This window comes from Saccostrea cucullata, unplaced genomic scaffold (assembly GCF_032062105.1).
Source record: "Saccostrea cucullata isolate Sc308-1 unplaced genomic scaffold, CSIRO_AGI_Scuc_v1 ctg4, whole genome shotgun sequence".
NCBI classification, from domain to species: Eukaryota; Metazoa; Mollusca; class Bivalvia; order Ostreida; family Ostreidae; genus Saccostrea; species Saccostrea cuccullata.
Window position 1 is genome coordinate 329,973 of NW_026920828.1, and position 20,791 is coordinate 350,763.

Here is a 20,791-nt window from a genome sequence, read left to right on the forward strand (position 1 = left end):
CCGATGTTGCAATAAAGATAATTGATTGGAAAAACCCTGATTATTTACCCAAATGAATATAGGAAGTACACCAAATATAGTTCTATTGAGTAATGGTAATTAATATTGTCGAGTCAGGTAAGTTTTTTTCAGTTCCAAATCTGTCAAATCTACGAAAATAGAAAAATATAATGGAATTATATGCAATATGTAAGTTTTCATTAAAAATTATGACTATGAAATTAGCTATCAATCTGATCAATTTTTTGAAAATGCAACTCAATTTTCTAGATTTAAAACATAACATGACATTGATAAGATGATTTTTGTAAATAGTTCAATGGTGTTTAAAGTCAATGGAGAGATACAATAAATTGAATGCAAATTGTCTAAACGAATATTGTTTTTGCGGATACAATGCATAGATTATGAAGTTTAAACTAACATAACCTTAATTGTATTTGTCTATTTAATTAAATATGTTTGACTGCATAAAACATGCACATATCCTGGTGTGTAACCTATTTGTGTGCAAAATATACTTACCTCTGCAAGTATCAATTGACCCAGTTGACCAGGGTCACGATGGCTGAGCGTGTGCAGCAACAGGGAGGTGCATTGTTTATTATTCAATGAACTTCACACAAACCATATTTTACTTGTGTTACGTCCGATATTTTTAAAGAAAACATTAAATATTTCACATACATGAAAAATATTGTATAGAAGCATTCAGAAAATACAATAAATAACCAACTTTGTTTAATTTTTTGTTGAGAAATTGTAATGTCTTCCGTATTCTTCACGTTATAATCGACTATCTACTTCATTATTTAGTGGTCAGTTACAGAGATTACATCGATTACAAAATCTTAACAATTTGACATTGTTTTATGATGAATGTTTTGGTTAACCTTGCTTGAAATTATTTAAAAACAAGATATAGCATGGATTATAGATATTGAATTGAAACATAATTTGACCTTCGTAAGTTGAGTTGTGTTTACAACCATCCTAAATCGTCCTTTTTTTGGCAAAAACTTTTTTTTGCAAAGAGGGAGGTTATATAATTTTGGTTACCCTCTTTCCACTCACATGACGTATGTACTGCATGGAGTGTGTTACTTCTTGTCAAGAAGTTTTTTTTTTCATTTAGCATTCACTAGTAATTTGTTGAAATAATTTTCACTTTCCTTAAGTATTTTTATAACGGGATAGAATTGTTTTTCTCTCGATCAAATAAGTCAAACACAGAACCTTTTTATTTTTTTTTAAGGATGATGAAGGAAGCAATCCTTTTTAAAATATTTTATTTGTTCTTTTCTATTTTGTCATTGATTTCTTTTTCTTTCCTCATATATATGGAGAACACGTATATATTAAGACAGTGATGGGTGTGTCCGTGCGTCCTATCATTCGATAAGCTTAGAGGTTAATTGACCTCCTTTTCCACTACATATAATTTACTGAGACTTTGATTGAATTTTCGTTTATATCTTAATTTTTGCATAATCGTGATTTATCATAGCAAAACATGGAAACTGTCATTCTTTTCTTTGTATTGGGGATATCCACCTGCTATCTGCAACTCCTTCTATATATACCAATGAATAAAATTTAAAGAGATTTTCATAGAATCTTCATCACAATCATCCATTTGTGTATTCTCTATTTAACGTTTAAATCGGACATATATTTGGAGTTTCCTTCAACGTGGACACTGTCATTTTTCTTTTTCTTCCAATAATATTCGTGGCGTCCATTTCTTATCCCAAGTCCAGGACAGAATCTTTCTAACATAACGTCATTGTGAAACTCCAGTTTTACAACTTGGGCATATATAAGAGGTTTCTCAAAGTCAAACATAGTGCCATTATATTCTTATGGGAGCGGAGGTATTATTTTGTGATATCCATCAATGTCCAGAGCACCTCTAGTTTTTCATTGTTAGGTTAAGAAGTAATATGACTAAGACTGTCCTCAACATCAGAAACGAGAATAATTTTTTAGACAGGAAATTGATAATTTAAATTATAACTCTTTATTTGCTTAATACATGTGTATTATGTCAATTTTCTATGATACAAAGAAAAATCAGTAGGGTGTGGTATGAAGCTTCTGCCCATCAAAAACAGACATAGAATTATATTTTATAACAAATCTGCATAGTATGGCGCTTCTACAAATGTTGATTAGTACAAACATTGTAACCAAGCTCTGGCGTACATTCAAACAATACAAATCAGGAGCAAAGCAAATACGGACTTCTAAATCATTAGACGTGAAATCAGGAGCAATGGAGGAAAGAATATACCCAGCCCACCGTTCACACCCGCCTTGTGCTCCTTCTTATGACCGTAAAAAGGAAAACCCGTAGACAATTCAATTCAGTGTGTAAATAATGGACAAACATGTACTATGAAAAACATCAGTAAGCATTTGACTCAATGGTATGTTGTATATTTGCGGATAATGCCATGGCATCGACAAAAAAAAAACGAAACAAAATGATGACTCCAAACAAAACCGTTACATACTTGTGTCATCATCTTATTTGTCAATAGTTTGCCTCTTTATCATACGTAGAGCATGTCCATGCATATCAGATAAACTGGGAAATAAAAACTTCATAAGCACATGATCAGGGTATATTCCTTTACAAGTAAGGAAAGTTGTCGATTGAAAGTTGAAGAATGGATTACATTTTTTTAACTTAAAAGCTAATCGCAAACATGTTCCAAAATAACAAAGCACAGAAAAATGGTGGACACCTAGTAATTGAGTCCAGGTGTATAGAGGTGAAAAAAGTGAACCCGATTTCGTTTTAACATAGGACGTGGTCATTATCCCAATGGAAAATTTTTAAAGGTGATAAGTAAATGACGAACAGAAACGAAAAGCATCATGGAGCTTCAAAGAAAGTCCTCGATTAATCTATTCTGGTCTGATTAAATCTTATGGCTAATTGGATTGTTTACAAATTTTACAAATTAGAATATACAGTAGATTTCAATTTATATGATTTTAGTTCTAAGGAAAGATCATTATAAATATTTAGTATGATCACTTCGTAGTTTTTAAGCCCTTGAGTAAAAATTCAAATTAACACTTATTTTAAAATACTAGTAATATTGAAAATAAAACGCACTTTTCATCATATGCTTATAATTGAAAATAATACAAACTCTCAACCATTTATATAAGCTTAATGAATATTCCAAATCAAAACTGAGTTTAAAGTCAGTTTCTGTTTCTTAGTATACGGTAGGAGCTCACCAATATATTTGAATTTGGGGACAATTTTATTAACATATCCAGAAGGTTTTTTCATTGCATTTCATTAAAACTATTAAATGACGAATGTATATAGCAATTTTGTTTCATACTTGGATATTTTACTTGAAAAAGACGTTAATAGTAATCTAACAACCAAGCTATATGATACACGTGATGACTTTAACTTTTCTATCGTCAACTTTCCTTACTTATGCAGCAATATACCTTCATCACCTGCATACGGAGTGTATATATCTCAGTTGATTCGATACGCAAGAGCATGCTCTACGTATGAACAGTTTCTAAAACGAGGTAAATTATTAAAAAGCAAGTTGATGAAATAAAAATATCAACAGTCTCGTTTAAAGTCATCTTTTCGTTAATTCTACACTAGTGTATGGTCGATACATTGACATTGTCAGCAAATACAATTTATCATTGAGACAATTTTTCATACTAATTGTCAGTCCATTATTTATACACTGAATTGACGACGATTTTTCCGTGATTTAACGATCATGACAAGGAGCACACGGCGGGTGTTTTTGTGGAATATTTTTGTGGAACATTTTTTATTTATACTATTGTATTTTTTTAAATCTTATGCTTTTTCCATGTTTCAAAAAAAGATTGAAGAGTTTTAAAATATATAAACCCCTGTTGATTTAATGAATTAATATCTATTTTATTACACTTGTGTTAGCACATCTAGAATTAAATTGTACAGGTATATATCAGGGATTATACAACTTTCTTTGTAAATGTTTATTTAATTTTTAATGAATCTATTTCTATTCATAAACTCTCAAGGGAAGCCATAACAATTTTCAAATATTAATCTTGCTTCTTTATATGTGCACGGTTTGCATTATTGACTGATAAACTTGCTGCATGTACTTCCTGATTTCATAAAGAACACTAAATGATTTCAACCAAAGAGGTCAGTTCGTACGGTTATCCAGTACTAAACGCCAATCAACTTTCCCTTCTTTGTGTGATAAAATATTGATACTTAAATTCAAACGTCTCGCTTCCCCAACAAGGAGCGGAGGGGTTCCCACAAAGAGACTAGTGTGAAGACATAGGGTGCAATCATCACTTCAGATGACGTATGAATGGTGGTCACCAACAATCAAAGGTAGATACAGGCGGACTGGAAATACTTGTTGTTAAATATAGTTCACATCTCACATATAAACATGTGCCTTTTGAAGTAGTTTGTCAAGTTGCTAGTTTTGAATTCATCAAATAGCAGTATAAACAAAATAATAACACGACAAACATTTTGATTTTGTGCTCATTAAATTCAGATTAATAATATATTTTTAGTATTGATAACCTTTTTTTCCGCATTTCCATTTGCCTCTCGGACAGTGTTTTTCTCAGAGAATGAGCAGTAAAATTACTATGATAATTCTCTCCGTCTTTAGATATGAAACTGAGATAGTTTGTTTTAAAAAGGTCTTTCAAGATGATAAGAAAAGAATCATTTCATCCTAAATACTCGTACATTGATTTGTTTAATTTCAATTCATTTTGCAAAATAATAACAAAGGAATTAATTACAACTTGTGTATAGGCACCTGAATAAAATAAATAATATATTAAACAACAATATTTTTAAACATTTATTTCCACATTGCACATATGTTAAAAGGAAACACAAAGGAAAAGAATAATGTAGAGATTTTTAGATATTTTAAGGATTAAAGAATCTTGCGTACAAACTCCACTCACTGCTGCTGTAAGATTCATATGCATATTTATCATATATGTCGGCTCTTTTCCTTTTTATTGTTAGCTGTCATGAACATACCATTACGTTTCTAACCATAAGAGAAATATTTTTCACCCTTGGCAGTATTAAAAATTTAGAGAAATTAAATGTAATTGATGTTGAACTTAATTTACATAAGACTTTACATGTACTTTGAACCTTACTCACAAGTAATATTTTCCTTGTTCTCAGTGCATTGCGGAAACGCCTGGCTCACGTGTCGTTGGTAACCTCCTGACCAAAATGAACCAAAAGAAAAGGCATGTGACATAAAGTGTATTGTAAATGTGTAACAAAGGAAATATATTTATATTTTTAAAGGATGAGGAATATAAAACATAATATATAAATTTGAGTAATTAAAAATACATACTCGTGACCATGTGTTATGAACGTTTTTTTTTTCGCTGCAATTGATTCAAAATAAATTTAGAATTAAAGAGAAAGAGGTTTACTGAACTCTGTCTCTCTCTCGAACTCTCTCTCTCTCTCTCTCTCTCTCTCTCTCTCTCTCAGGACAAACCCATGTCTTTCTGAATCAATGCACTAGCCCTGCTTCTTCGTTGACAAAACTAAGTTTATTGAATTGATATGTCCCAGTTTCCTTGTAATTTTTAGAAGAAAAATGGATATTATAGTTAATACCAGATTTCCTTTCTACCTCCAATGCATTTCGTCGTACAAATGCTGAAATAAAAAAAACTGAAATTAAAATAAAACTTTAGATATAAAATATCTTTATAAATCCAGAACATATGCAGTGTTTACTCTAGTATGTTTGCTTTATTTTCATGTTTTCCTGCTATAGATATGAAGAGACACAGTGCGCTATAGATATACTTTATCAGTATTTTATGTACGACCAATGCATTTGTTTTTAAACTTACTATGCTGGTGTCAAAATGTTACACTAGAGTCTTCAGTAATAGAGAGAAAACAAGATTGACCAATAAAGTGAAGTAACTACATTTACCTTTAAATTTATTTTCTAGGATTCCTAAACTATGTTTTCTGCGTATTCAATTTGAATTTTACATATATTAATTGTCTATATAGGCAATATTCGTCAAACATAAGAGAACAGAAAATTGTGAGTAAATTTATGACACTGAAAATATACAGTATATATGGGAGAGGTCTATCTAAGTTTTTGAAACTTGTGTCCAATTCCTTTGACATATTGTTAATAAAATATGTTGAAAACAAACAAAACAGTACTGTAGATTCCTTATTTTTCGCGAGTACTTATTATCGCAAATGAGTGAGAATAATAATTCGCGAATGGACGGTTGGTTAAAAGATTTAACATAGATTTCAGCACCATAAAAATGAAGACGAGTAATTTTATTTCGCGTGTGGTGCTTCTCGAGAAATAACGCGATAATTAATTCCGCGCGTTTATTTAGGAATTTACAGTAATGTAATATCCCTATAGTAAGCTTAAAATCTTATTATGCATAATATTACTATAATTGCAGTAAAAGTAAAAAAAAAATGATATTATATTTCTCTAATACTCCAATTTCTCTGATTTGCTGAAACACGACCACACGATCAAGTATATAACAGCATAATTATGTACATTTGTTACACTTAAAAGATTCTGAAATGCATATACACGTGATGTTTCTAAAAATAGGGGAACATCCTTTTTAAAACCAATAGTGTAAATTGACATTAGCTAAATATGATTTGATGGCTTTTTTAAAAAGATTATTTTTAATTCTAAATGTTAATAATACAGTATATTATGACCATCTGTAATAATTCCTAAAAGGTAACGATACGTTGGATATTGGTCTACCATATGTTGAAACAAATTTAATATATTTTTCATATATTCAATAAAATTATAATCAAGCAAATGTAGCTTTATTAATTGTCACATCAGTATAAGTTTACACAATGACATTCAACAGCTAACCTCTATTTAATCTCTGTATGAAAACAAGGTTTATTTTTAATATTTTTCAAGTTTTTTTTCTTGTCAATCTCTTAACAAAGTATTATAACAAATGTACCCTTTCATTCGGTCTATCCATAGATATATCGACTTGATAAAAATATCACATCGTTATATGCTTTTCCGTCAAGCTGATGCTGTTTTTAGTTAAGTGAATTTTATCAGAAAGAAATGACATTTTGCCTCCTAACCTTGCATCATTAAAGAATACTCCAAATATATCTGTGGCATTTTGTTAATCTCCCGGGCATATAATCTACAACAATTTTTGTATCCTCCATCAGCTTTGAACAATAAGTGATATTGATGTTTTTCTAGTGGATTGTTTAGATCGTTAAATTATGTGTATGATATTCTTATTACTGTTTGATATTTTGTTTTTCCTAGAAAAAGCACACATGCGTAGTTTTTCTGTATTTGTGTAAACTATCATTGTACAGGGTAAAAATAAAAATGTCAAGATGATTTTTTTCTTCTTGTGTGTTTGTTTGAAGCTTTTTTTTCATTTAAAAAAATATATTTTGATTTGTTTTGTTTTAATTAAGTTTATATTGTTTATATGATTTCTATATTCTTTTTACTTCTGATTCAGGTATATTTTTTTAATACAAGGGGCGTGATTATTATTTAAAGCAAAAGGGAAAAATGTTTATTAATATTAAAGGAAGCTTTTTTTAATGTTTGCCGTTTTAAATAAATATTTCCACGTCGTCTCTAATCAAATCCTTTAGATTACATTTGTTAGTATTGACAAGCTCACTTCCTGCATAGTCATCTGAGGGTCAGTCTAATGACCGCAAATTCACTCCATTCTGGTCAAGATCCTCCGAGTACATGTGGACAGAAATAAAATAATAGCGTGTAATATTATTGAATAGGTCTTCAAGATAAATAGCATAGAACTTTAAAAAAAACAACAAAAAACGAAAACAAATTAAATGTCATACATGAAAAAATGTTTAATAACATGGTTTACCTTGATATGATGTCTAATAATACAATTAAAATATCAGGAATATTCATAACATAGGGATAGTTTTAAAGAAGATAATTAACATTTCTAAGACCCTTTATTTATTAAAGTTTTGAAACAGTAATACAGGTATTATGAGATTAATGTCTGGTCCAGAATTTAGAGATTACAATTTAGAAAAATAATAATAATCTCTTAAAACTCAAGATTACACTTTTACATATGAACTGATTACTCAAAGTTTATGGATGTTGATTCCGCGAAACTCTTTTTCCTACTGATTTGTAGGGCAAGCAATTCTGTATAATGATAACTTAAATTAATGTATATCTTAAAATCATAATGTAACGCTAACAATTATTAAATTTGCAGTTCATTATATCTATATATAATCGATTTCGTCATTTTTACCTTTCTCATTAATTTCACTTATGATGTTTTGGAGGTCTTTGTTTGCTCTGTTCTTGATTTTATTGTTTGGATAGACTTAAGGGCTTTAATACTTTTTGTTATCTCCATATATTTCAGTTTAAAAAAAAATTTACCGTTAAATGTTGTCAAGGAACAAAACATTTAAATAACATCACTGTATTTAAAAAACTCAATGTATTTTTATCAATGGTCACTAATAAGGTCCTGATAACTCTAGATTTAGAAAAAATGACGAAAGGCAACCGTTAAATAAAATCTACATTCCTTAAAGGTTCCTCGCCAACATTTGACACTTGATTTTATGGTTCATCAAAATCTATCAATAAAAAATTAGGAAGTTTAAACAGTCATAATGACTAATCAATTTTTAATTAGAAGTTAAGATGATACAAATTATTTTTTGTTGCTGGATGCATGAGTGAACAAATAAATAAACAAAAATTACATCTCTGATTACAACTACATGTACGCTATTTCAATATTTTTTCTACTATTTTAACAATTTTTCGTGCTTTTTCTCGTAAAAATGTTTTATTTTAGTACAAATTCTTTTATTTGAGGACAGCAGAAATCACAAACATGCACTTGCAATGTATATACAGTTTATTATATGAACTGTTATATCTTCTGACAAATACACTCAAGCCCTTACATGTGTATCATAATAAAATAATCTATGAAATGTATATTCCTTATTCAGATCAATAATGCATTTTCCTTTATTTAGAGGACAATCTGAATACATTATATAAAATTATCATCGTTTAATACCTGTACATGTTATCTCTTCACAAACAAAAGTACTTGTCCCCCTCTCTAGACCTCTTCCTTACTTCCATAACAAATCGCCGGTCATCGCCTTGAGACCTTATCTTTAAAGAGAATCAGTACGTACATCTCTAAGTCATGGTCAAACAATACTAAATCTTAACATAATGCACGTATTACATATTTTATCAAAATATTGCCGAAATACCATCACAGTGTGTTTCCTATCCACGGTTTTTTTAGGGTTCCGTTTTGTTTTTGTTTTTTTGTTTTGTTTTTTTTTTGTTTTTGTCCTTTTTAAGAAAATTAGAGGATAAATGACATTGATCACTGTCCGTTATCTCCACCTTTTTCACTAAATTGTTGATGCTTTGTACGCTGTGAAGCATAGCCATATTTATTTACAAAAATTAGTATTAATTGGAGAGGGGGTAGGGGTATACTTTTAGATCTACCAATGTTAAGATTTGTAGAAACAGGATTAGTCTGCTCAGATTAAATGAGTATCTATAGTTTTTCATATCACATGATTATTTCTCAAAGATATTCCGTGTGAAACATTTACTAAATATGATGTAACTTTTACAAATATGATGTAACATTTAATATATGTGCTTTGATACAAATTAAAAAAAACTACTTACGAAAACACTATATAGATTATCTATCTTCAGAATATTATTATCATACACAAACCTGAATGAAATAAACTTTCCAAATCTTGCACAGATCTTTAAAAGTCATCTTGTAAATTAAAACAAAATGTGCAAATGAAATTTATGGAGATAACGAACAATATTCAAGCTCAAAAGTCCATAAAACAATACAAAATAGGAGCGGAGCAAACACGGACCTCCAAAATATTAGAGGTGTGATCAGGTGCCACGGACGAGTGAGCATACCCACCGACAGGCCACGCCAGTCGTGTGAGCTCTTTACCATGATAAAAAAAATTGCTCAACAAGTACAGGATTTTTAAAGGACACTTTAAGCAGATTAAAGTTATACGACCTGTAAAAAAATATAATTCAACAAAATAATATATTTTTTTTTTTACCTTCCTAAATTGGAAAACTGTCGTTTAATCTGAAGTTGATATTAAAAGGATGCTGGAAGTACGCATTGACATAATAAGGAGCCCTATATTAAGGGCAGGTAATAGATGTATAACATTTTTATGAATCATTTGTGATAGTTTACACGGCTTACTTAATTCTTACAGGTTAGTAAACACCGTTTACTGTTTAAATATAAGAATTCTTATATGAATTATTTTTAATGAGCAGGCTGTCAAAAATGTAAAAAAAAAAAATAACAGTAATTTCAATTTTGATTTAAATGAATTTAAGAAGTATGTCCTATTTGGAACCCAAAACACCCCAAGACGTCGATGTTCTTTTCTAAATAAATGAGAAATTAAAAAAAAAAGAGCAAAGCATAGAATTACATCGCGATTTGCGACATTAAATGAAAGCATATCAACTTCTTGAATTTATAATGCGTACGTGTACGTAATGTACAAAAGCTACAAGGGTTGATTAGTCCTTGTAGGCACCTGATCCTACTGCTGGTGTTTCCAGGTTCTCTAGCCTTGCTCACAATCTGTAGACTTTGCTGAACTTATGAAACTAATCACTACTCGTTTTCTTAGCTTTATTATAATGACTTTCCGTGAAGGCATTAACGCCTTCCAGTAATTTGAAACTTGTCCTTTGTTTCTCCATGTATATTATTACTGCAATAAACAAAATGAATTGACCACTCAGTTTTTGCATATTAACAATAAGTAAACATTTACTAGATATGATGTAACTTTGACTAAATATGATGTAACATTACTAGATATGCTTTGGTACATGAAAATGAAACATATGGAGATAACGAACAGTATTCAAGATCAAAAGTCCATTAAACAATAAAAATATAAGCAGAGCAAACACGGACCTCTGAAACATTGGAGGTGGGATCAGATGCCATGGAGAAGTAAGCATCCCCTGTCGACCGGTCCCAACCGCCGTGTGCTCCGTGTCATGACCGGGAAATAACGGAAAATCCGTCGTCAATTCAGTGTATAAATAATAGACTAACAATTAGTATGAAAAACGTCAGTCAGCATTTGATTCAATGATAAATTGTATCAGCTGACAAGGTCATTGTATCGACCATAGAACTTACGAAATGATGACTTTAAACGAGACAGCTGAAATTCTTGTTTTATCAACTTGTTTGTCAATAATTTACCTCGTTTTAGAAATTGTTCATACGTAGAGCATGCTTTTGCGTATCAAATCAACTGAGATATATAAAATATATGCAGGTTATGAAGGTATATTGCTGCTTGAGTAAGGGAAGTTGACGATAGAAAAGTTAAAGTCATCATGTTTATCATAGAGCTTGGTTGTTAGATTACCATTAACGTCTTTTTTCAAGTAAAATATCCAAATACATGTATGAAACAGATGTGTCAGACTCCGTGGTATCTTTATCTCAAGCTGACCAGAATATATCCTATCGACATAAGAATGGAAATTATCATTGTACGGAATCCGTCGGTGCTTTGTGTGGATCAGGGCACTCTTTACTGGTATAAGTGATATAAACATTTTCTCTGATTTCCTCCAGTTTTAGTATTAAGGTGATGTCACATGCACAGTAAAAAGATAATGATCATACAGATTCCAAATTCATTCCACGAGCGCTTTTGGAATTTAATAATCCATTGAATAATGCAAACATATGAACCAATATCTAAAATGCTAAATATCTAAGTGACAGGAAATGGTAATGAAGGGAAAGGGGTGCAAAGAAACGTGAGTAGCAGAGGTTGTAGGATTGCTCACAGATCACTAAAGCTTTAGTTTAAAAAGATTATTCTTAAAACTGGCGTAAAAACAAAAACATTCAAACTATTGTTCTACATTTGCAAATAAGTTTTAGGCGTTCGAGATACATTCTTTGAAAAAACAAACAAGGAACTGTTCGATTTTGAATAGTTATGAGCAAGTTTAAACCTCATGTACTTTTAAAAATCGATAATTACAAAAAACAAACTGGATTTAATTAGATAAAGGTGTCAATAACAGTCTAGCAAATAGATTTGCATTTTGTGTGCTAATTGTTAATTTAAAAATGCTTTAAAATAAGGCATAATTCATGTAATTTTATGTTAATAATTGTATTACATTTATGAGGTATGTAACACTTAAATTAACAAATACTTTCTTACTGAATTGAAATGCATTTATATGCTCAGAAAATTAAGGGTGTGCTTCCAGATAAATAGTGCTAACAACTTTGTCTGCATTTGCAAAAAAGTGGAGATTTATCCCTATGATGCCTTAATATTATCTCCCTCTTTATATATGCAAATTACAGTGGAAAGTAAATTGACCATAAAAGCTTTCTATAAATAAAATATTACTAACAGTTCTATACCTACGGAAAATTGATGATTTTTAATTATTGTTATAGTGTGGAGAGTTTAAAATTACGACAAACATATCCAAGTTCCATTTATCAATTAATTAAATGATGAGTTCTTTTTATTCGATGTTCAATGCGAATTCCAGTTAATATACATATATAGACGAATAGTAAGTAATATTGTTTGCCTAATAAATATTAAATTGCTTTCCAACCTCAATGGAAAATCGATATTCAAATGATAAGTACTTTTAGATTTAAATCATATTCTATTATAAATATTTTTTCCCTTTTTAAAAAAGAGCAATATACAAATATGCAATAATAAATGAAAGCTGAACAGATTTGCATTTGAAAAATAACCCCTTTGTAACAGATGCCGGTGCTAGCCATACAGTATAGATACACGCCCTGTGTATGACACAGTAGTGATAGTCATTTAACTGCACTTAGTCAGTGCCATGGAAATTCCTAACTTCTAAAATTATTCATACTTTAATAATTAGTCACATTTATCAATAAGTCTTTACTAAGAGGGGTAGATGCAGAGGCTGTTTTTTTTAGGGAATTTCCGCGCTAAAAGTTCCCGCCCGACTGACGACGATACAACGCAGCCGTCAGTTCACGAAAACGACTCTCTTTCATTAGTTCTAGTATTGATTGATTTCTGTCTCGTCCTCGGCGAGAAATTATATATATTTAGTAGCACCCGATTCTGTTTACAAGTTACCAGAATGTTTGTCTGCGCAAGCACTCTATAAACGCTGCGGCCAGCTAGAAGACAGACAAGCGACCCCTAACTTGTTCAACCTATAGCTATTGAGATACATGACACGAGTTACGCCCCTTGAAACTACGTTAGAGTTATAAATAAAACATAAACACTAAACGTGCCGAGACCTGACTGATAATACACATGTTTAAATGACACAAGTATCGGATAATTGCTAAGTGCGGTCATTAAAATATCACCTGGTGAGTTAACCAAACATAAGGAAAAGTATTGATAACTATTACGTAACAAATATCACTAAAAGGAATAGTACTCACAAAATTGGCTTTAAAAATTCTTTATTTTCAAATTTTACAAAAGTTTTCTTTGTTTTCAAAATGCATATTATAAAAATCATTTCTTAATAAATATGACTTTTTAATGGTTTAAGTTTTCGCCATTATTTTTTCAGCGCATCAGAGGTCGGGGGTGACTACAGTGGGATGACACACAATATTATTTTTAGATCCTTCTCTTCTTGTATCTGACCGTCACAGCAGTTTTGCATCTGGAGAAAATATCTACGTCATCCCCTGCGAGACTTCGCGGGAACTTGGTATTATTATTATTTTTCAAATTCAAGAGACGGAGGCCCTGTTTTTACTGGCATTGTCGACCTGACGTGATGGAGTTGGACGATATTTCGGACTGCGGGAGTCTGGAGGACGGCGAACTGGACGAGGAATTACTGTCTGCCACGATGGAGGCGCTGCAGACAGGAAAACTCACGCCACTTCTAAAGACGGAGCTTAAATGTAGAATCCAGAAAAAGTGCTTTGACGAGGGGAAAGATTTAACTTTGGACGACGAACCAAAAATGGTTCAAAATAAACCCCCGGTAAGCACTTGTTGTTTTTATCATAAATATTATTTATTTCAGTTTTGCGTTTCCTTATTTGTATGAATTATTAAATTGATATGAAATTATATGATATGCAAATAGCAGATTTAGTTTTCTAAAAATGTTAATTATTATTAAGTTTTTAAAAACTTTTTTTTAAATTTATGTTTCATCCCCACATGGCGGCTTCGGTTCTATAACATTTCCCTCTTTCAATCACGCGGGTAGGCTTTTATGGACAAGTGTTTGTTAAATTGCGCAGTTAATTTATCAAGCATATGCTCAGACAAAAAAACTTAGATTAAACCGTAAGATTATATACACTTTTAATGTAAGTTTCTTTGAAGATCATTTTTGATGAAAATCTTATAAAAAAAATATTTTGTGTAAATTCATCTTCAATAATTATTTTACATAAAAAGACTTTTTGAAGTTTTGAATAAGTAAAAGTCTATAATAATAGAATGAAATTATTGTTGTATTTTTTAGCTAATAATAATCACAATATTTTATTATTTTATCTGAATAGTATAACTTTTAAAGAATTTATGTAAAGATTTAACCCTGCTATATTTTTATAATTTTCATTTAATAATTAATTGGAAACTTCAAAGATACATATTCCATTTTAGGTTTAAATATATTTAATTTTTAAACAATCACGATATATAAATTAATTTTCTTTCAAAAAATAAATTAAGCTCAAAATTACAAGCTTCTGTTATTTTTATTTATTTTTCAATAATTTATTTTAACTTTAAACCGACAGAACTATATTTTAAAAAAACGTTGTGGTTGATAGTTACACATAACTTGTTTTTTTAACATTTCGTACCATTTATGTATGTTTCTGAATTGAAGATTAAATTATTTTATAAATAAGAATGATGAGGAAAATATAAAAATTTTCGTCCATCTCTCTAGGAAGAAAATGCCGTTTTATAAAAAAAAATATTTTATTTAAAAAAAAATTATATTGACAAAATAAGAAATCGCAACAAAGAAATATCTTAATTTGTTTTTAATTCTAATATGGGAGCCCTTCTTTCTCCAGCTACTGCCATTTGAGATAGAGAGACTGGAAAGAAGAAAAGAACAGAATCGCCGAGCCGCCAAGAAGTTCCGCCAAAAAAGGCGACAAGCATCGGGAGAGTTGAAGAAGGTTAAAAGGATTTATTTTTATGACATACCGGGTGCACTTTAATAATGTTTATAACAGATATATAAATAAAAAAAATATAAACTTCCTTGTCAATAAAAAAATAAGCTGGATCTGTTACCTTTATTCGAGTATTTGAAAAAATTAAACATCAAAGATAACATTTTTGTGATTTTGTGTTGACCACAAACAAACTCAGTTGGTGCAGTGTGTCCCAACAACAAAGATATTACTGAAATCATTCGGTCGAGAGAGAGAGGAAAAAAATCAACACAAAAATAAAACAAAACAGAACAAAAAATATACTTACATTCAGATTTGATAGCAAATCCTCAATTAAAAAAAATTAACTGGTGTTCCCAATAAAATAAAACACAGATCACTTAACCAGATAAAATATGCTGCAGATATCCTCAATATATAAATAAAAATATACTTGCAACTTAGCTAACGAAGACGACGAACAGACGAAATATATCAGAGGAAAAGTTGATGACTAACAGACTTTCATCCGATGAACTGAATCACCCTCTATCTGTAACAGGGGAGCGGCCTGACCACAAAACAAACAAAACTCGCTCACCCCAATTAAACTGACCGAGATTTTATTGATATTTTTCTATATAAAAACTAAATCATCCAAAAGTTGATATGCGATCAAAAAATAAAATTTTATTGGACAAATTTGTTATTTCAAAAAATAAAGTTATTTTAGTAAGTTTTAATGATTTAAAATAAACTCTTGTATACAACTATCTCATTTTTAGACATAGCGATTGTTTACTAAACAAAAGCAAAGTTAAATAAACAAATAAAGGAAAATTGTTTATCGATATATCACGAGTTTACAATAAAATAAATAGTCTTTTTTTTTCTACAGTACAGTCTCATTAAGCCATATTTACAAAATGAACTTTTAATCACTTCAGTAGGAATGATGTCGTATTAAACGTTAGTATATATGTCCGGTAAAAACTATTTCTTTACATTTTCATCAAGATTGTCGTCGAATTGGAGGAAAAGAACCGCCAGCTCAAAGAAGAAATTAAGAGACTACTGACGGAAACGGACATGATTCGAGCCGTGTTGTCCAGTCAGCTGTGTTCGCCGGAGCCCGAGACCCTCCCTCCCTCAGGGTCATCGCTTCACCCCCGGGAATTCACCCTACACTGACACTGATGGTCGTTAATTGTTTGCATATTGTGTATAAACTGTCAATCTTTTCATCTCATACATGCATATAGACCACAAAGATGGGTAATTCAATTTTTGTTTTGAGTCATTATCATAAATTATAAATGAAGCATCTCATATGTTGAACATAACTGAAAATAATAACTGCAGATTGTTCTCATATTGATAACATAGAAGCAAGTTTATACTGTTGTGAAAAAAAAAAACGAGTTAACACTTAGTAATAGGGGATTAAGATTATCTAGGCTCTTAACTGATGCTTAGGTGGCATATAAACTAATCAACAGTATAATTCTTCGTCTTCTAATTAAAGCAATGAATATATGTGGCCTTACCTCAGCTGTTTCTCAACGAGAAAAATTCCGTAACAGACTCTCAAATTCATCTCAGTCCTGAAAAAGACAAATGCTGTCTCTAACAAAATAGCTTTTGAAAAAGTTGATCTCAATTTTGTATATTGCATATCATCAAATGATGTAAAATTTGCATTGTTTTGTCTAATGAAGTAGATTAGAAAAATATTTACAAAAATTGTCTTTAAAAAAATATAAAAAATGTGATTTAAAAAAATTAGTTATATAGTTTACAATAGATTGTTAAATATTGTACAGATTTATCTTGGCATGGAGAAAACATAACTGCAATGTCGACAAGATGGCTGTTGGTAAACAAATCTTACATTGTTGTTTTTTTCTATATTGGTATCTTGTATATTTGGGTTGATGACAGTAGGAACTTTTTTTCCAGAGTCTCTTATTTTTGGGCTCAATGGCATTCCTCGTTCTTTCGAAGTTTTATTTGTTCTGAGGAATGGAGATGTGTTCGTTGTCCGATAAGGCAACATATCCAGTATATTTAATGATGGAGTTTGTACTACTTCCTATTGTTTCAGATAACGCACAATGTTCATGTTTTATGTGTTGCTTTGCGTACAGAAAAAATGTACAAGTTTTGTTTTTATTATTTTTTTTGTAAATAAAATATTCTTTACAAATAATTATGTCCTTGTAGTCTGTACACAACACACATTAATGTATTCTTTCCGTCCATTAGACTCCAAGAAAATCGTCGTAAAATATTATTGTCATATTTAAACATCTATAACTGATCACATACACTGTTTTGGCTGCTTTCCAAAGTCGATAGACTTTGACATACGCCTCGCCGATACTAGCTGATCGACTGGGGTCACATTAAAGGTCACTCTAACACAGTCCAGACGGTTGTGACATCACCGGGACAAGCATTGAGCGCCGAAGTTTATTTTAAATTCCGGATAATATATCCTCCGAGGTTGTTGTCCAAATTCGTCCCCTTTTCTGGATAAAATTCACCTCCAGGATCGATATTTGTGTACCTGAAGCGAGCTTCTAAAACTGGAGTAACAATAACAAATAGTGCTGCATGTTGAGGACCGGCTGTTCTGTTTTTTCCATGTTCCACAAGCCTCCGAGGACGCCTAGCTGTGAGGTTTACACACTTCACTTGACGACAACTTCCCGGGCAGACGACCGGATACTCACAGTGCAAACTATCGTCTGGTCACGGAGACCTTTACGTACCAATGTCAAACAGATAGATGATAACGTTTCATTTTGCCAAAGAATTGCCGACACAGCATCTTAAATGTCTTGCTTTTTCATTCATGGCGAATTTGCAAAAGAGGAAGAGTTTACAAGGATGTGTTACGTGAATGAAATTCGTTCTCCCGGAAATAAGGAGAAAATTTGAATATTCATATCTGGTGGAAGTTATATGACCTAGGATTTTTGAAAAATCAATCAGTCAACTTCCCTAATTCGATCTGCATCCCGATTCCGACTTGTATGTACCTTTTCATGGAAACATTAGCTGCAAATGCAACCAGCTTTCAATATATGACACGGAGTAGGTTCACATTTATAATTTACTTTGAGAAAATTATGACGAATGACAGTAGAAGGTACTGAAGAAAAAGTTGACAGTGGAACGGACTCGAAAGATTCCATGGATCCAAACTGATGAAAAGAAACACTATGACACTTACCTGTTCATTTACCTGTGCATCAGAAGTGATGGAAACCGGTAGCCGTGATGATAAGAAATTGAGCGTAACCAGATTGCCTGTTCACCTGATATGCCACCTTGTGTTATTATAATATAATATCTTTTCAAAAGGCGTAGAAAGATACATATTTTCAAAATGTAACGGGTTTACATTTGACAAGAGAGATAAAATATTAGTGAAAAAGATTCTATCTAAAAAGGATCAACCATAAAAAGAAAAATCGCACTTGGATTTTTAACGTGTGTTTTTTGTTGTTTATGTCATAAATGCAATTACAGATGGTAAATTTATTTTTTTTTTCTCTATCAAAGAAGTGCTATTCTATGGAATTCTATAGAATTACCATCTGCCAGGCATCGACAATGTTGGATAACTCAGGTATTCAATTTCAGAATATCAAAGCGACCTTTGTCAGGTAATAAACAAAATATTTCTCTCCTACATCAATAAAACTTTTTTTATTTTTCTTTGGAGAATTTTTTTAAAATTAATATTGAAATGTCAATAAATATTTTTAAAAGAATATTTTATTCAAATGCAAATATAAAGCCACAATTTAAAAAAAAATGTATATCATAGAAAAAATAATGACAACACATGATGTACATAATTTTATTTTTAAAAATCACCTTATATTTTGATTATACAAAATAGGATGTATGCATTTTTAGATGCATAGAAATATATATAATTAAATAATAACATATTTTTGTGAAAATAAATTATTTCTTGTTGCATAAAAAATTAAGTTATTTTTCCAGATTCAGCTTAGATTTTTCCTGAATAATATTGTTCATTTTAATGCCAAATCTGCAAGAAAAGTGTATTAATATTGACTTAAAAATGTCTCTTAAAAAATATACACTGTGCTTACTAATGAACAAACATTAACCTATTTTTATCGTAGAAACCTGTAGATAATATCGTTAATGTCAATGAATTTTCGTATTCAGACCTCTGCATGTGTTTTATAAATATATATTAGTCAAATATCTGATGAGAAAAGAAACCTGTGTTGTTAATCAAAATAGCGGGGGGAAAAGACTCAAGACAAACCCCAAATAATGAACATTTCTAATAGAATTCATGTTCAACTTCTGAAAGAATTAATGTAATGACCATGGCGAAGAACGGTTGCAATAAAGCGAGTATTTTGATACATATCTATTGCCAAATTGTGTATAATTTACTCTTTCTTTCTTTTTAGCATTCTCTCTGTGAAGCAACACATACAGTGCTGTGAAACTGCAAGAATCTTTTGTCTTTTTAACATTAATATGCATACATTTCAAATGAGATCGAGAAGAAATAAGATTTACAAGCTTATCCTCATGTTTTATGTTTTACATTTTGTGTCAGTATTGGCATAATATATCCATGGGATAGGTATGGTTTTTCCTAGTTGCATTTGATTGCCACTTTTATTAAAATTAAAGCCCATACTTTTGTTTAACAACACACCATTTTCCAAACAATGGTTGAAGATTGGTGTGTGAATTGAACCGTGGAATAAACTATCACGTGTCCATTTAAAAAATCAATGATTTAAAATGCGTCCTGGACTGATTTCTTGATATAAATAATATGCTGTTGCAATGTGCAAAGTACAGGAACAGCAAAGGCGTTATCAGATAAGTAAATATCTAGTGAACAGCTGTTGGCAAGTCACATAAACGATATTGTCAAAGTACGAGGGATTCCGAACGAATGAAAACAAAAGAGGTCATAATTAATAATAAAAGCTTCAGCAGTTTGAAAGTAGGATGGGTACTACTGAAGAGTGGCGACTATCCGTCTCCTACTTCATAATTGTTATTTTTCTTAATTATGATTATTATGATTAAAAATACTTTTTATCTGAATCGTACTAGAAAAAGTTTGCTCTCTCGTTGGTGATGTTTTAAATGCAGTCTCAATGGTTGGTGGCTTTATTCAAAATAAAGTATTTTGAAATGCATCAAGTGTTTCTCAATTGTTGAATGTAGTGGAACGTCGGAAGATTATGCTAAGAAATGAGTATCTAATCAAGCTTGAGCATTGTCTAGTTTTATTAAATTGTTTAAAACAGGTACCTCACATTTTACACAGTTTTTGGTTATAGGCTAACTCTTGAGTTATTTGAATCTTTGAAGGTAATCATTTTCCATTTGTTCTTTTTTTTTCATGTATTACGATGAAGATCATCAT

At 30.7% G+C, this 20,791-nt stretch overlaps 1 protein-coding gene and 2 long non-coding RNA genes across 4 annotated transcripts in view; 1 reads left to right on the forward strand and 2 right to left on the reverse strand.

The window, feature by feature from the left end:
* Positions 1-20,561, forward strand: LOC134258416 (cyclic AMP-dependent transcription factor ATF-3-like). 2 transcript variants are annotated; one of them, XR_009990153.1, is made up of 5 exons: positions 1-117; positions 13,776-14,201; positions 15,259-15,366; positions 16,363-19,019; positions 19,812-20,561. XR_009990153.1 is itself a non-coding variant. In XM_062740964.1 (4 exons), the coding sequence occupies exons 2-4, from the start codon at positions 13,989-13,991 to the stop codon at positions 16,534-16,536; spliced, it is 495 nt and encodes a 164-aa protein (XP_062596948.1). In that variant the 5' UTR covers positions 12,988-13,566; positions 13,776-13,988; the 3' UTR covers positions 16,537-18,894. The 2 variants fall into 2 exon arrangements, 1 of the variants encoding a protein (XP_062596948.1); XM_062740964.1 differs by lacking the exons at positions 1-117; positions 19,812-20,561 and adding an exon at positions 12,988-13,566 and having other exon boundaries at positions 16,363-18,894.
* On the reverse strand, positions 5,562-17,023 carry LOC134258420 (uncharacterized). Its single transcript, XR_009990155.1, has 3 exons — positions 16,893-17,023; positions 9,172-9,272; positions 5,562-5,719 (listed from the first exon to the last, which is right to left on the reverse strand). It is a non-coding gene; the product is annotated as an uncharacterized LOC134258420 (long non-coding RNA).
* LOC134258421 (uncharacterized) overlaps positions 19,112-20,791 on the reverse strand; it is a 15,827-nt gene continuing 14,147 nt past the window's right edge. Inside the window, exon 3 of the long non-coding RNA XR_009990157.1 lies at positions 19,112-19,414. This is a non-coding gene — a long non-coding RNA (uncharacterized LOC134258421). The remainder of the gene's footprint in view (positions 19,415-20,791) is intronic.

Bases quoted from the DNA above. Each gene is read 5' to 3' on its own strand.
- LOC134258416 (XM_062740964.1), top strand. From the start codon at position 13,989: ATGGAGTTGGACGATATTTCGGACTGCGGGAGTCTGGAGGACGGCGAA. The intron at 14,202-15,258 runs GTAAGCACTTGT...TTCTTTCTCCAG, and splicing joins TGGTTCAAAATAAACCCCCG to CTACTGCCATTTGAGATAGA. The intron at 15,367-16,362 runs GTTAAAAGGATT...ATTTTCATCAAG, and splicing joins CATCGGGAGAGTTGAAGAAG to ATTGTCGTCGAATTGGAGGA.